The 14,388-nt window shown below is 42.9% G+C and overlaps 2 protein-coding genes across 3 annotated transcripts; both read right to left on the reverse strand.

Moving 5' to 3' along the window:
- Window positions 1-682: 682 nt before the first annotated feature.
- Window positions 683-7,665, reverse strand: notum2 (notum pectinacetylesterase 2). Of its 2 annotated transcripts, none has more exons than XM_028973819.1 (12): window positions 7,608-7,665; window positions 5,272-5,542; window positions 4,968-5,020; window positions 4,143-4,238; window positions 4,002-4,062; window positions 3,838-3,911; window positions 3,648-3,750; window positions 2,728-2,916; window positions 2,533-2,633; window positions 2,303-2,450; window positions 2,147-2,194; window positions 683-1,798 (listed from the first exon to the last, which is right to left on the reverse strand). In XM_028973819.1, exons 2-12 carry the CDS (start codon window positions 5,514-5,516, stop codon window positions 1,504-1,506), a joined length of 1,413 nt encoding a protein of 470 aa, XP_028829652.1. In that variant the 5' UTR covers window positions 5,517-5,542; window positions 7,608-7,665; the 3' UTR covers window positions 683-1,503. The 2 variants fall into 2 exon arrangements, with proteins under 2 accessions (XP_028829652.1, XP_028829651.1); XM_028973818.1 differs by lacking the exon at window positions 7,608-7,665 and adding an exon at window positions 5,649-5,728 and having other exon boundaries at window positions 684-1,798.
- A 3,615-nt stretch (window positions 7,666-11,280) lies between these two features.
- coq7 (coenzyme Q7 homolog, ubiquinone (yeast)) lies at window positions 11,281-13,962 on the reverse strand. Its single transcript, XM_028973575.1, has 6 exons — window positions 13,814-13,962; window positions 13,249-13,412; window positions 13,060-13,174; window positions 11,832-11,971; window positions 11,685-11,753; window positions 11,281-11,600 (listed from the first exon to the last, which is right to left on the reverse strand). Exons 1-6 carry the CDS (start codon window positions 13,875-13,877, stop codon window positions 11,523-11,525), a joined length of 630 nt encoding a protein of 209 aa, XP_028829408.1. The 5' UTR covers window positions 13,878-13,962; the 3' UTR covers window positions 11,281-11,522.
- Window positions 13,963-14,388: the final 426 nt, after the last annotated feature.

Genomic DNA, 14,388 nt, shown 5'->3' on the forward strand with positions numbered 1-14,388 from the left:
TTTTTGCCTCATGGATTATTGGCTCTCACCTTGCCCCTGTCTGCTCTTGTGTGATACCCTGTTGCTGTCTTCTTGCCTGTCTCCGGTCTTCTCTCCTGCGCACCCCAACGGATGGACTGACCTTGTTGACCTAGACCTTTTTTCTACGGACCCCGCTTCCCATATTGTGTGACAGTTTTTTTATCCATCACCATACAAAGTTATATTAAAAAACCTAGTCAAAACTTTTGCCATTTGTTAGACAGTTTGTGAATGAGTTTGTGTCATATTTCATGACAAAATTACATCTAGAACCTTTGTTGTATTTTGTTGTGACCTAGACCTAGCTGCATCAAACACTTTCTAAAATCTGTCAGGCCCATAGTGAGTGCTGTTATTAAAACTTGAAACAAATTATTAAAAATCTCAATATATGGATGACAGAAATCAAGAAAGTTTGTTGCATTATTATCGACCAGGCAACTATATAATAGATTATGTATGCAACCAATTGAACAAAATGTGTATTGCACTTAAGACTCAAATTTGATATATCTTTAAATAATGGCAATAAATGGCATTCATGAAAATACAGGATTACACTTTTAAGCAGTTTATTGTTATTCAACATACATGATAAATATTCAAGATTCAACATTTAGCTAGTTATGTAGTTCAAATACCTTGCTTTTTGTTGCTCAGCATTTTGAGCTTGTCATTAATAATATTTCCCTCAATTATTTTTCAAAAATGTCATTTTAACAATACCAAAATACATTCACTAACCTCGCCATGGCATGCATATTTTCAAATAACTTGGACCTTGCGTAACTGTCTTCCTGACATCACATTGTACTTTCATAAACCTTTTGCAATGCTAGACAGACTCTTGTGAATAGATCATTTACATTTACATTTATGGCAGACCACTTGCAGAAAGTCTGCACATGTCATGGCAAATAAAGTACAACAGCATCTCATCAACACAGTTACATCTTTCTAACAAACCTGGGGAGGGACTTGGAGGGAGAAAAAACAACAATGGTTAATGAAAATAAAAAAGTCTAACAAATCTTACAAATGTGACTTAGTGATTGCAGAAACGTTCTGTAGAATTATATGAAAGTTAGGTGGGATCTTGTTAATATCTGCAGGATCACGGCCAAGTCATATGAGATCTTACAAAGGTTCAAATCACTTACCACATTGCATCTAATTAAAACATAAAGACAGACAATATACGCAGAGACAGTTTTTGCATGTATACGTCACAAAGTTTAGAACTGGACTTGGATAATGGAGCAGCATCAATGGTTGTATGAGATTACTGAGTGATGGTTAGCAATAGGTACCTCAGCACTATTCCATGAACCATTCATGTTTTGAGAACATGGTGGCGTTGTAGCCACTAGTCAGGATGTTATGCTGGAGCACTGTGGAATGCTGAGGAGGCACAAGGTGCCATACTGTAATCCGAATCATATCTGGAGAGCTAAACGGATGACTGTCTCTGAAAGTAGCTTTTTACCCCCCATTGCTGGTGGCAGGGCCACCATCGCGTTTCACCTCCAGGCTGATCTTTGTGAGATCCAGGCCCATGCTGGCCAGCACTTGGAGCAAGGTAAGTTCCTGTTTCGTTGCTTGGTCCACCAGCGGTGGGCAGGTGGGATTGCACTGGGGTGACTGACAGTTGTCAATCAAGTGGAAAGGACAGCCCTTGACAGGCGTCTTGTTGTTCTTGTTGGCCTCAAGGCTCTTGTCCCAACACTGCAGGGCCCGTGAGAGGGAGGTGCTCTTCACCTGGAAGTCCATCCAGTTACTGCAACAAGACAAAAAAAATAAAAGGACAAACTGTGATTCAGCTGATCAGCTGCCAGCTTCAGATGACAAAACACCATAAATCAATATCTTCAGCATACCCCAGCTGCCCCCATGTATGACCTCATCCCCAGTCATACCGCCCTTTAGTGGGTAAGGGGGGGTGGGACCGGTCAGATGGTTTTGTGAAAGTGCGAATTGGCATTCGCTGACATTCAGAATGCACCGTGATGGATGAGCGTACAGAAAGAGCAGCATGAGCTCATCCAGGAGGGATGGAGCAGCCCACGGCAGGGGGCTTGTTAATCTGCATTTCTGGAGCGGGGGTGAGCGTCTCACATGTCCTTACCTTTTGGTGATCAATGTGTGTGACAGGCAGGAGGGTGCGAACACAGCCCTGAAAGGCACAGGACATGTGCTTCAGTCAGAAGTAAAAGACTCATACAAACTGGGTTTTCATGGACAGACCTCCTGCCTTCCAAAATTGACAGCTGAGGAGACTCACGTGACATCCTTCAAGGAATTCTTGATTTCTTTGCCCAAGTTCTGCATGTAGGTCCACTGTTGTTCAGAAAGCGTCTGACCTCCGATGTAGATGTTCTCCACCCGTAGCTGCTCCTCATCAAAAAGCCATTGCACTACGAACAGAGGAGCTGGGGCAAGAGAAAAAACAAGACCAAATTTATGGCTCCTGTGGCTCGAAGAAAGAAAGTAAAAGGAGGACGAGAAACTCACAGGTTAAAGACGAGTAGATTTTGTGTCCGAAGAAGCACTGCCATTCCTCACCCCTCTTGTACTGCTGTTTACACTTCTCCGGGATATTTCCATTCCATAATCTAAAAGACATAAAGGGCATAAGCAGGTGGCAGGGGGCTAGTCATCAAGTACACTGATCACAAGATTTTTACATTTCTACTGTTGTTTCGCTACCTGAGACCCTTCTTTAGAGCATCAACAGGAGAGCATAAGACTCCATCTGGGCACTCGTGTGCCTTCTGCTGCTTGCTTTCCAGGAACCAACCCGAATCGACCAGGCCTCGAACCTGGGCCTCAGCTCCAAGTTGCTCCAGTTGGCTCGACACCTTCTCAATGTTCAGCAAAACACCAGTTCCCCCTGCACTGCAAGCAGAACCTTCTGACATACAAGTTCTAAAAATGCCACCAAGTGGAAGCCCTAGAAATGCTGAACGTGCCTGTAGCATGCAGTTCCCTGACACAGAATGGTCCATTTTTAGGGCACTGGCTCTAAGAAAAATATTGTTAACATAGAATGCATTCATGAAGCTATGTCTGCTCTCACCTGCAAATATTATGTCACTGTGTGTGGATATACAGCTACCGGGGTGTGATCTTACCATTCCATGAAGGGTGGGGCACTGGAAAAGGTTTGCAAAGGACTAAATATGCCTTGACAGTTAGGGCATTCTTGCTATAAGTGTTGTTCCTTTACCCTCACATGGAAAATCTGCTTTATTGTCCTGTCATTCTAGAGGTCCAACTAGAGTTATGGCCAAGTTGAAAGCGTCAACCTACATTGTCCAACTTGGCTTTGTGACCCTGCTATCCCAGGAATGCTTTCAGCGTGAATGCAAGGGTACTCTGGGTTACTAGCAACCAGGTTAAAATGAGTGAATCTGCTAACATCGAAGGGACAAGAGATAGATTGGACATGGGCCGATTGATCATGGTCCTACGCTGGTTATAGGTTTAAACAGGGCATAGGCTAATGGCTACCATGAGCAATCGATGTACCTGATAGTGCCCATGCAGAACAGGTTCTGTTAGCTTAACTGCATGTTTGGATGCCCTGAACAGCCATTACTGCCCAGCATCAGAGGTCAGATGCTTACCTTGTTCCAGCTAGCATTACAACTTTTGCTTGCTTAAGTCCTTTGAGTGCCAGGTCCTTGACGACCTCCCGTACAATCAACGAACCCAGGAAGGCGTATTCAACTGCAACACATGAAGGGAGCAGCTATGGTCATTGCAGCTTCTGTGCTAATTCATGGTGGCATAGCAGAATGTCACTCTGGGATCTACCTGTGTCTTTTCCCTTCTCTTTCGGCTTGGCCTTGGTGCCACTCCACACATCACTGGAGCAATATGGCACAAAGCTGGGCACAGGATACACAAATGCTCTGGTAAATCCATCAATTCCCACATTTACAGGACGTTTCAGTAACACTTGCTGGAGTAAGACTCACACAGTGTTGGCATTGTACCAGTGAGGATTTTCTTCCACTTGTGTAGACAGAATTCCCGTCCCTGTAAAATTCAAAACAGACTAGTTTGCTAGAGGCCATTATCCCGGTATTTTCTTGTACTATTTCCTTCAGACAGCCAACCTTTGCGAGTCTGAGGCCAGTCGGCTGAGCTCATCAGTCTTGGGATATTTTTGTATCTGGAATCACAGCTCTCTTTGTTATAGCAGCACCAGCCACCTAAAAATAAGGCACTAAAATTAGCCCTGCATCCACACACACCGGGTACCCCGCTAACAAAGCTGATGATTACATCGTTCCACCTGCTCCATTCACCTAACAAGAAAGAAATCCACCTGTCGTACAAAAGACACTGAAAAGATTTCATATAACCACAAATTTCAAAATGATGCTCATGCGAGTGAGTTACATATTTTAGAAATTCATGGCTTTACTGAATTTTTATGGGGCAAGTTTTAGTTTCTGTTGGAAAATGTGTGGAAACATTGCATTTACATTTACGGCATTTATCAGACGCCCTTATCCAGAGTGACTTACAACCAGTAGTTACAGGGGACAGTCCCCCTGGAGCAACTTAGGGTTAAGTGTCTTGCTCAGGGACACAATGGTAGTAAGCAGGATTTGAACCCGGGTCTTCTGGTTCATAGGCGAGTGTGTTACCCACTAGGCTACTACCACCCCACTACCACTACCACCATTGCCAAGGCAGCACCTCTATGTGTAAATTTTATTTACTGACAATGAAAATGCAGAACATTATTGTTCTGGCCACCCTTTTCACCCTACAGCTGTTCACCCTATTCATGTTTTTTGAAGATGGAAAGATTTTCTCTGTTCAACTGGTGTAGAAGTGCCAGTTGACTTTCAAGTGGACAGACTGGCCACCAGCAGTCAAAACATGACTGAACTTCCCCCAACATAACAACAGGTCCAGACTGGACTACTCACCCTCCAAAAATATCAGCCATTTACGACTTCCTTTGAACTCCTTTAGGTAAAACCTGGGCCGGACAAATGAAAATTGACAGGGTTAGGTATGCATTTCTATTGTTAGCATTAATAACAATTTCCATCAGCCAATTTCCTTCATGAATCCTAGATTATAAGCATGCACAGTTAATAAATCCCTTTAAACGAACTCAGTGGTTATTTGTGAAGTAATGTAAAGTAGTAAAGTAAAGTAACTGATATTAATTGAATCTGAAAATGAATCAGTTTGTCCACCTTTGGAACATTTTGAAACACTTCTTACCCTGCTGATGTCCCATCGTTGCAGGTGACCTGTGCATTTTTAAGCAGGTGCAGCTTCATCTCGTCGGCAGGTTTTGTACTTGCCGCCGTCTGCTGCGAGGCTTCATCTTCATGGGTGGCATCTCCACCCTGGTTCCCGGACTTTTTCGGTGCTTTCACACCTTGCTTTGTGCCGGCATTGCGGTTGCCCTGGCAGGAGATCTCTCCCAGCAGCAGCAGGAGAGCCACATGGCATAACACCTTCATCTCAAATCAGGTCTGGCAGGACCTCCCTGGAGATCAGAGAAGAAATTTGCACACTTCACAAATGAACAATTTCTCCTTCTTTTGATGCATGTAACCCCCATGAAGAAAATTTAGAAGCGAAAGCAAACTGACCCACAACCTCACGACTTTTCCAGCCCCAGTCACCAACTGTCTACGCCTCCAGAGAATAGAGGTTGGAGCAAGCAGGTGAGCGAAGATCTTCGATACAGGCGGAGGTGCGAGGCTTTATAGTGCCACCATATGGATCCCGTTTCTCAGCATCGCTTTGAGCTCGTGCCAGCTCTGGCCTGAGACTGACGACACGCCGGGGCAAAAAGATAACATACGCTTGCCCAGCCATATTTCAAAACCCACCCTGAATGCCCCACCACCCCTCCTCACCTGATTCAGTGCCACAGCAAGCCCTCGCAGCTTTGATTTAAATACCGACATGGCTGGAATAGCTGCATAGCCATTGTGCTGCGTGGTATGTAGCCCCGATTCTTAACAAGACTCCCTACTCTGCAGACCTTTACAGTTCTCAGCGCACTGCACTGCGCTGAGAACTGCTTTACTGCTTTAGTCTGCTTTACTGCTTTAGTCTGGTGTTTAGTCATTTCTTTCTTTTGTTTGTCAAACTCTTGAAATAAAACTTTTAAAAGGCCATATATTTATATATACACACATACATACATACATACATATATATATATATATATATAGCAAAGATTTGATGGATGATCTATCTATCTATCTATCTATCTAGATAGATAGATAGATATATAGATAGATATATATATATATATATATATAGAGAGAGAGAAATAGATTGATAGATCATCATCAGATCTATGCTACATTCAGGTAAGCGAAATAACCCTTTAGCCTCTTAACATTAACATACATTGTTAGCTGTTGCTGACACAGATGACATGCAAAACATGACCAATGCGCCACAGCACGCCATTTTGGAACAGGGTGCATTTCATAATGCAGTTTGATGTGGGTCTGTACGTAACGATCTGGTATTAAAAAAATCGTTACGTACATGTAATTAGCCAAAGCTGTTCATCAAAACCAATCAATGAATACACTAATCACATCTGAAAAGAATGGAACAAAGTGCAAATTACCTTCAAGCACTTTCCACTCTGCAGGGCCAAAGATCCGGGAAAAGAAGTCTGTCAGTTGCTAGGAACTGGCTAAGAATCTGAAACTGATCTGGGGCAGCTTCTGAGGGTACCACAGGTCTGGCCTCATCAATGAAATGTACACCATCTTAGCTTGTCAATCAAGCCATTAATGAGCCCTGCTCGTCTTGTCCAGCCCTGTAGACCCTACAGGAGCATGATTTAAAGTTGTCTGTTCCACTTAAAACCAAGGTTCTGTCAATAGTTGTCTACTAACCTCCCAAGACTCTTTACACATGTTCTAAAACCCCCTTTAAAGTTCTTATTCCAAAACTTTATAACACCCTCCATCTGGCTTGTTAGAATCTTTAGTTTTGAGTAATTTGTTAGATATCGATTTATGACACTAATTGTGACCTTGTGATGTCTGTAAATGGTAATCTAGAATTTAGTTTTGAGACAAAATGTGACCTTGTGAAGTTGTACTTTGGCAACCGATGGTGTAAATGATTGTTTTGTTGGCCATTGATGAATTTAATGTGTGTGGATTGTACGGATTGTTCCTGCCTCATCCATCCTCCCTGCCTGATGCACTTGTACCTTTTAAGTATTGCCAGAAAGCGCTGAATCTAGTTGAAAATATGTGCAAAATAATATATTTACCTAAGACATAAAAAGAAAGCACAATGACACTGTTTGCTTGACTTGATCTACCGAGCTGAACCAAATTTCTTCATTCTTTCTCTTTACGAAAGCATGCAAACCCCTGCCTCTGTTCCCAGAAATCAGTGCAGCAATCTGTGAAGCAGACCTGGAATAACTGCTGTAAATCTCTCTCTTTTTTCTGTTCTTCTCAAAATAAGTCAGCCGCTCAGATGATTGACTAATATTTTATTTCTTCAACACCACAGACGGTCATTTGCAAAGAGTGAAAGGCACCAATACGAAAGATGCGGCCTACCGCGTCCTCGAAAAACAGGATGGATGCCCTGAAGTGACAAACTTGACCATGTAAAGTGTTGTTTTTCCGAGAGAGTGGAGTTCTCAAGGACACCAAATGCCCGGATGGTCAGCAGGTCTATGTGTCATCGGTTGGCCAACGGGGGCGTCAACGCGTGCCATACCTTGCAGTGCTGCAATGTATTGGATTTTTAATGCAGTGTTAAAAAAAAAAGTGACGAGGTTGTGGGCTTGGCCAGGGGCAATTTGAAGGAGACGGCCATATGCGGAGACGTGCGCAGGCTATGAAGGTGATGGTTAGGAGGGGATTATGGGAGCCACCCATGCCACTTGCCGTGAGTGCACTATGAAGGACGGTGGATCAGTTGCATGTAATTTGAAAATCTGCCTTCACATCGCATAAAAATCTCACCTGTCACCAGCGCTCAGCAACATTTGTCATGGGTAAAGTATACGAGTTAACACTGCAGGGGACTGGCATGTTTACAACCTGCCTAAAGGCTGTGATCATGGGATGACGGCGTCATTCGGAGCATCCTTCAATCACAGGACAGGCACTGTGCTGCATCGATCCATCGCTTCTGCCGGGACTGGCTTCCAACTCGGGCCCTGTGTTGGCCGCTCCGGAATGGCATCATGTCTCAGAAAGCCCTGCTCTTCCCATCCACCTCCCTGCAAATTGCACTGGAGAGCTACACTAGAGTCAGTTTTTTATTGATCATCCAGCTTGCACAGCATGGTGGGAATGTCCTAAAAGCCTGTATGTGTGTATGTGTGTGTGTGTGTGTGTGTGTCACTCTAAAACAGTTACCTAACTGGGCCATGGGAGGCCTGATCGAATGCTTGAGCAAATAGCTCCCAGAGCCACTGGTGGCTCATGACAGAGTGTAGCAGCAACGTGGCCTTGGAGTCATGCTGTTGCCGTCACCCAGCTTGTCATTGGCCAGTGATTGATGTCACAGCGGGGGTCACGCTACTCCTGGGGCCCTCGCATATGCTGCTACAGCTGATCGAAAATACAGCCGAGGTGCCAACACAGCTGCAGGCTGCAGGACCGCCGTCCTACTCGGCGAGGACACACATGCAAGCATGGAGACCGACATGAGATCTGTGGATCCTAGGATGAGGTTCTGCTGGTACATAACGTATTTTCGTAAAAATGCAACAAATGCGTTCAAATTCAACTTTTTTTGCGACTGATTCTGATGACGTGTGGTGAATTGTCTAAAATTTCGGAACTTTTTTCAGCTCTGTAATCCTATTTTGCTTCATCTTTAATGAAATTTGGAAGAAGCCTTTTCACAAGCACTAATAAGAGTCTTGTTTTAGATTCTTTATGAATTGGCTGCCCGAATAGGGACTCATATAACTTGCTATGCACTTTTTGACAGAATTCATTTTAAATGAGCAGATTTGAGAAATGCAAAGATCAGCCTCAACATTAAAACCATCTTCTGCCCTGCACTGTGGAGGTCCCACTTGTGGCACTGAAACAGCTTGGATGATTGTCTGTGTTATCTGGTACAAAAACAGATCAGAAAGATGCTGTATCAGAATGATATCTAGTGAATTTTGTGGACAAGTGAATACATTGAACTTGTCATGTTCCTCAGACCTACAGTTTGGTTGATGGTACGTGTCAGTTTTCCCAGACCAGAATATCATACGGAGGTCCAGAGAGGAAGAACCCTGCCATAATGTATCCTGCTGCACCACGTAAATAATACACATGCACATTGCCTACAAGAAAAGATGAGTTATCAGACTGGGACACATTCCTCATTTCTCCATGGTCCATAGTACGGGGACACAGCTTTTGTGATTGAATGCTAATGTGTGTACCAGAAACATCATTAAAGATTTCTACAGATTTTACTGAAGGCTCAGGGGAAATGTTTAGTTGCTCCCATATCTCTCCAGCCCTATCGCTTCACTTCAATTTACACAAACATGAACCTTGCATGATTTTTAGCTCCCTTTGAGGAGGGTTGCCAGACACCATGGTGACCCAGATCTGCGAGAACATTTTCATACCCCGTGAGAAAGGATTAATTGTTGTGTCATGGCCCCAGCCAAGAAACAGGTAATGATCTGCATCCGAAAGTTTTTACTGCCAATGTGGATTTATATTGTTTCACAATTTATAGCTACAATTTTCACATACTCCAGACGGACCATGTCTTTCTGGCCTTTTTCAGATTCATGTTGCGGATTTCTTGGTCAGTATATCAGCAGATTCCTCTGAGAGGTGAACCTAGGCAAAGCAGCCCAGCTATTCCTGCCCAGACCTAAATACCCCAAAATATCTTGAGGCGGGAGCAAGAAGAACATATAAAGAACATAAGTGCAACCTGATGCAGGAGGCTAATGTAGACATTCAACTTTACAGTTCCCAGCTATTAACACCTGGATCGTCACTGAAGCTTTTTATTTCGGTCGGCCCGTGCTGCCAGAAAATGACGGACGCTTGTTGCTTTTTTTGAAGGCTTGCATCATGCAGTGAAGCTGTCAACACTGTTGGCCATGAAACAGGAATAATCTCGGCCAGGTCCGTTTAAAGGTTTGCGTAGTCCTCGGCTATTTGGGCCTTCAGGAGACCACAGTGTGACACAAAGATAGGGGTGGGCATATGCCAGCTCTAGAACATAAAGGAATAAAGCCAGAACCCATCCACCATGTTGTCAAGCCAGAGTCACTTTCATTGAACCTCATGTTACTGCAGCTAGCCAGCACAGACAATATAGACCTAAGGGTGGCTTTCTTTTAAGAAAAATAATATTTTTACTTGTACATAGTAATTTAAGGCTCCATGAGGCTCTTCTGAAGACCATATGAAGTTTGGAGCCATCAACTCTGTAGAAGGTTGTTGACTTCTGCTCACTGTGCGCCCCATCTCTTCATGGCTGAGTTGCTGTGGGAGTGGCCCAGCGGGTAAGGAAGCGGAAGGTTGCCGGTTCAAATCCCAATCCACTGAGCAAGCACCGCCCCCACACACTGCCTCCCAGGCACCTGTCATGGCTGCCCACTGCTCACTCAGTTTAAAAGCAGAGGACACATTTTGTTGTGTCAATGTGTACTGTGTTTTACAATCATTTCACTTTACTTGTTTGCAATTACTTCAATTTAGTTATAATACTAACTAATACTATATAGTACTAATACTATAACCACTAACAGTTGATCATGGAATCTTTAAATCAAAGGAAATTTCACGACTAAACCAATCACACAACCTTATCAAGGTACCACACTGGACTTCAATAAGCTCCTGAGTGCCACCCATTCTTCCACCAATGTCTGTAGAAGCAGTCTACCCACAAAGAGGCTTCATTTTAACCACTGCAGTGATTGGATTCCCTGAATCATATTTTTGTATTAACTCATGCTTTACCTTTATTTTACCAGGTATGAACAATTTATTATTTATAATAACAGCCTGGCAAAATGCCAGAAAACACTTTGTGGTAAAAAAAAACAAAAAAACTAATTAACCTTATTAAAATTAAATTCACTTCAATTCAATACTGGTTATTAACAGGTTAAAGTAGCACTTTTAAACTTAAATGGAAATTTTTTTTCATTATTTGTACAATAACGTTTTCACCCTATAGAGGTGTAGTTTCACTATGAATGGGCTCAGAGAAGTTAAAATACGTTAATTGCCACAAGAAAAACAGTATTTAAATAGTACATATATTTATATTAGTGTGCTTCTGGAATACGTCCAGACCGATTCTTAACACAAACCCTTGGTAAAATAAATTTACATTACAGAACAAATTCAATTGCAATGTTTGTCTGAATTGTCTTATCAAGCATGTGATCAAAAGCGCTCATACTCTTCAGCATACAAAGCTAAAGGTCAAAAGTGCACAGGAAACACACGTGATGTGTACATTTTACATCAGAAGATGGACTAAAGGCGCTCAGAAATGTAAATGGCTGCTTTACATCCGATCTGTATGCCGTTCTTCAACAGCCAGTAGCCTGGAACCTGCAAAATAATGCAACAGATTCTGTTTGTGTATTGCTAGCTATTCCCAGCACAACAGTTAACACGATGAAATTCACAACTAACCGATTCTGCGTCATGATGCAAGCCTATATCATGGTGCTCCATTTCCTCATCCCGAAATTCCTTGATTACCTAATGAATGGAAAAGCAACAGTTAATACACTGTTATTCCTAAACGGGTAAATGGTTTCTATCACAGGAAATGCTCACCTGCAGCAGCGCTGCGTACCTCTCGGGGTCCATCTCCATCAGGCTTCGTATTTGGCTGTTGTAGTGCTCCGAGATGCTCTCCTCCACAGCCACGGTGCAGGCCATGGCACCGGCCTTACCCAGCAGGGCGGTGGAGGCTCCTGACACCAAACACACATCAATCCACTCACTTTTACAGCGTTATATGTTCTCAAGAATGACAGAGCAGCAGGACATTCTTTTATTGCTTTGTTGTACTGTTTAATTATGGTCTGAATAAGGGAATGTGTCTTGTCACTGTCATTCTGAGTTCTGTGTAAACATACCTGGCAATAAAGCTTATTCTGATGCACCACCATTCGGCTAAAAAGTTCAAAATATATGAAAATATGTAATCTACCTTCAAAGTGCGAAAACACAGGAATGTAGAATACAGAAGAAAGAATGTAGAATGGTTAGGGAAGTCGGACTGGACCCTTATCAAGTATTTTACCCACAAAGTAAACTTTGACACTGCAGCAGGTCGCACGTCTTTTGGGTGGCTTCAGGCGAGTTGTGGCCTTCTTTCACTGAAGATATGTGTCCATCCAGTTACACATGCATTTTATTTTATTTCTCTTTATCATTTTAAATGTTTTTTGGTAACAAATTGCTATTTTAATTGCAGGTTTCGTAGGCTTAAAGCAACACATTACATATATCAAATCTGCAACTCATTTGGTTAAAAATATTACCATCAACTTGACTTCAATCATTGAATCGAAAGTCGAGTGCATTGTTACATCCCTATTGGACTGTACAAACACTGGCATGAAATTTACACTCACATTTGTCTGTCAGCGTGAACTGTTTTATAAACATATAATTTCCATGTATCGCTTTGTAATTATGATGCATATAGATAAGGCTGTTGCCTTTTCACATCTCGCCTAAGGACCAGAATACCCAGGTTCAAACCCCACTTACTACAAGACACTTAACCCTAAATTGCTCCAGGGGGGACTGTCCCTGTAACTACTGTAAGTCGCTCTGGATAAGGGTGTCTGATAAATGCTGTAAATGTAAATATATATATATAGTACAGACTACTACTTAATAAGATCAAAGTTATGGCCAAATTATTTAGTTATGTCTAAAAACATACAAGGTAACATTAAAATTTCTACTCTGTTCATATTTTACTGTATGTATACTGTGTGTATGCTGTACTAAGTGGACTGAAATATCTGTAGGTTCTAAAGGAACTCACCCAAGACAAAGCCAGTGATGTTCCAGAGAGGAAGCAATACCGTGGGTCGCACCCGGTTCTCACCGAGGATCTCATTAAACTTCTGCAGATGCTTTTTTTCCTGGTCCCACATGCGCTGGAACAACCAACATCATTTATTCCATGTTGCTTTTTTTGTTTTGTTCTAATTGTAGATGGGAGACATTTTACCTGTATGAGGGGCGCAGCTTGCGTCCTGCCTAATACCGCCATCTGGCCCGCATAGATGCGGTTCGCCCCGTACTCTCCAGCATGGTCCACCCGCAGCATTGCGTCCAGCACAGCCTTCTCCTCGCCGCTCAGGGCGGGTGGGACGATGCTGCAGAACCCGCGGCCTGCAAAAAAAAGGGTCAGATCACAAAGGAAGAAATTTGGATGCCTTTTAGATACGTTTTCATTTCATTAGATACCCTTTCCCCCCCTCACTGTTAGTGAGTAAACTTTCATATATCAGGTAACAAAAGCAACACAAATAAGTGCATGTTAAGTACAGTTCAGGTATTACGACTTAAGTTCACAATGCTATAATTTTAGATGCACTGGGTCAAGGCAGTATTTCAAGTCAGCACAACAAAATCACATCTAAATCAAATAAACTGTAGTAAATTAAGACACATATGTAGATTTTTGCATGTGAATATTAAGTTCAGGTTAGGGGTGTGTGTGTTTAAGGGCATTAGGACGTTGTCGACTCTCCAGCTCTATTAAACAGAAGCCGGTGAACCGGAAGCGTTACCTCGGAGTTCAAGCTGACGGAAGAACCGGGCCCGGTACCGAACCGCAGCCGCCTGCATGATCATCAGTTACGAACCGCGGAACCGAGCGCGCTCAGCGGCTGGACCGGGCGAGTCGTGTCGCGTTCACATGACGTCATCCGCCGGCAGTCCACTTCGACCACGTGACCAGCTCTTCATTTCAGAGGGTGGACTGGATGGTGACAGACACAAGAACATCCACAAATATCTTCACGTTTTATTAATTTTTAAAGAAAGAGGACAATTTATCCCGAGGTCTCCGACCGAGAGTGTAAATTTGGGATGGGTTTGGTGTTTACCGCAGAATCCCAGTATTTCGGACCAACGGTTGCACTTTTAATTGTTTCATCCTGTCCATTTTACAAATGAAACGTGGAATTGGTTTTCACATTTTCCTGCCAGTAAATTTAAAAAACCTTCAGCCATGTAATCTGTTGCTCTGTTATTCCAGATGATGGCGCACTTGAATACCGCATATTTTTTACATTTATTCACAGCGATTTTCAGAAGCAGTGAACCGTCTTCCGGTCTCCTCGGTTTTTTTTTTTAAGTTTAA

This window comes from Denticeps clupeoides, chromosome 3 (genome assembly GCF_900700375.1).
Source record: "Denticeps clupeoides chromosome 3, fDenClu1.1, whole genome shotgun sequence".
Lineage (NCBI taxonomy): Eukaryota > Metazoa > Chordata > Actinopteri > Clupeiformes > Denticipitidae > Denticeps > Denticeps clupeoides.

Coding starts and splice junctions, on each gene's coding strand:
- notum2 (XM_028973819.1), bottom strand. CDS start 5,516: ATGAAGGTGTTATGCCATGTGGCTCTCCTGCTGCTGCTGGGAGAGATC. Junction 3,912..4,001: donor TGGTACAATGCCAACACTGT/GTGAGTCTTACT, acceptor TCCTGTGCCCAG/CTTTGTGCCATATTGCTCCA. Junction 2,634..2,727: donor GCTCTAAAGAAGGGTCTCAG/GTAGCGAAACAA, acceptor TATGTCTTTTAG/ATTATGGAATGGAAATATCC.
- coq7 (XM_028973575.1), bottom strand. CDS start 13,877: ATGATCATGCAGGCGGCTGCGGTTCGGTACCGGGCCCGGTTCTTCCGT. Junction 13,413..13,813: donor CCGTCAGCTTGAACTCCGAG/GTAACGCTTCCG, acceptor TTTTTTTTGCAG/GCCGCGGGTTCTGCAGCATC. Junction 11,972..13,059: donor CATCACTGGCTTTGTCTTGG/GTGAGTTCCTTT, acceptor GTTTGGTGTCAG/GAGCCTCCACCGCCCTGCTG.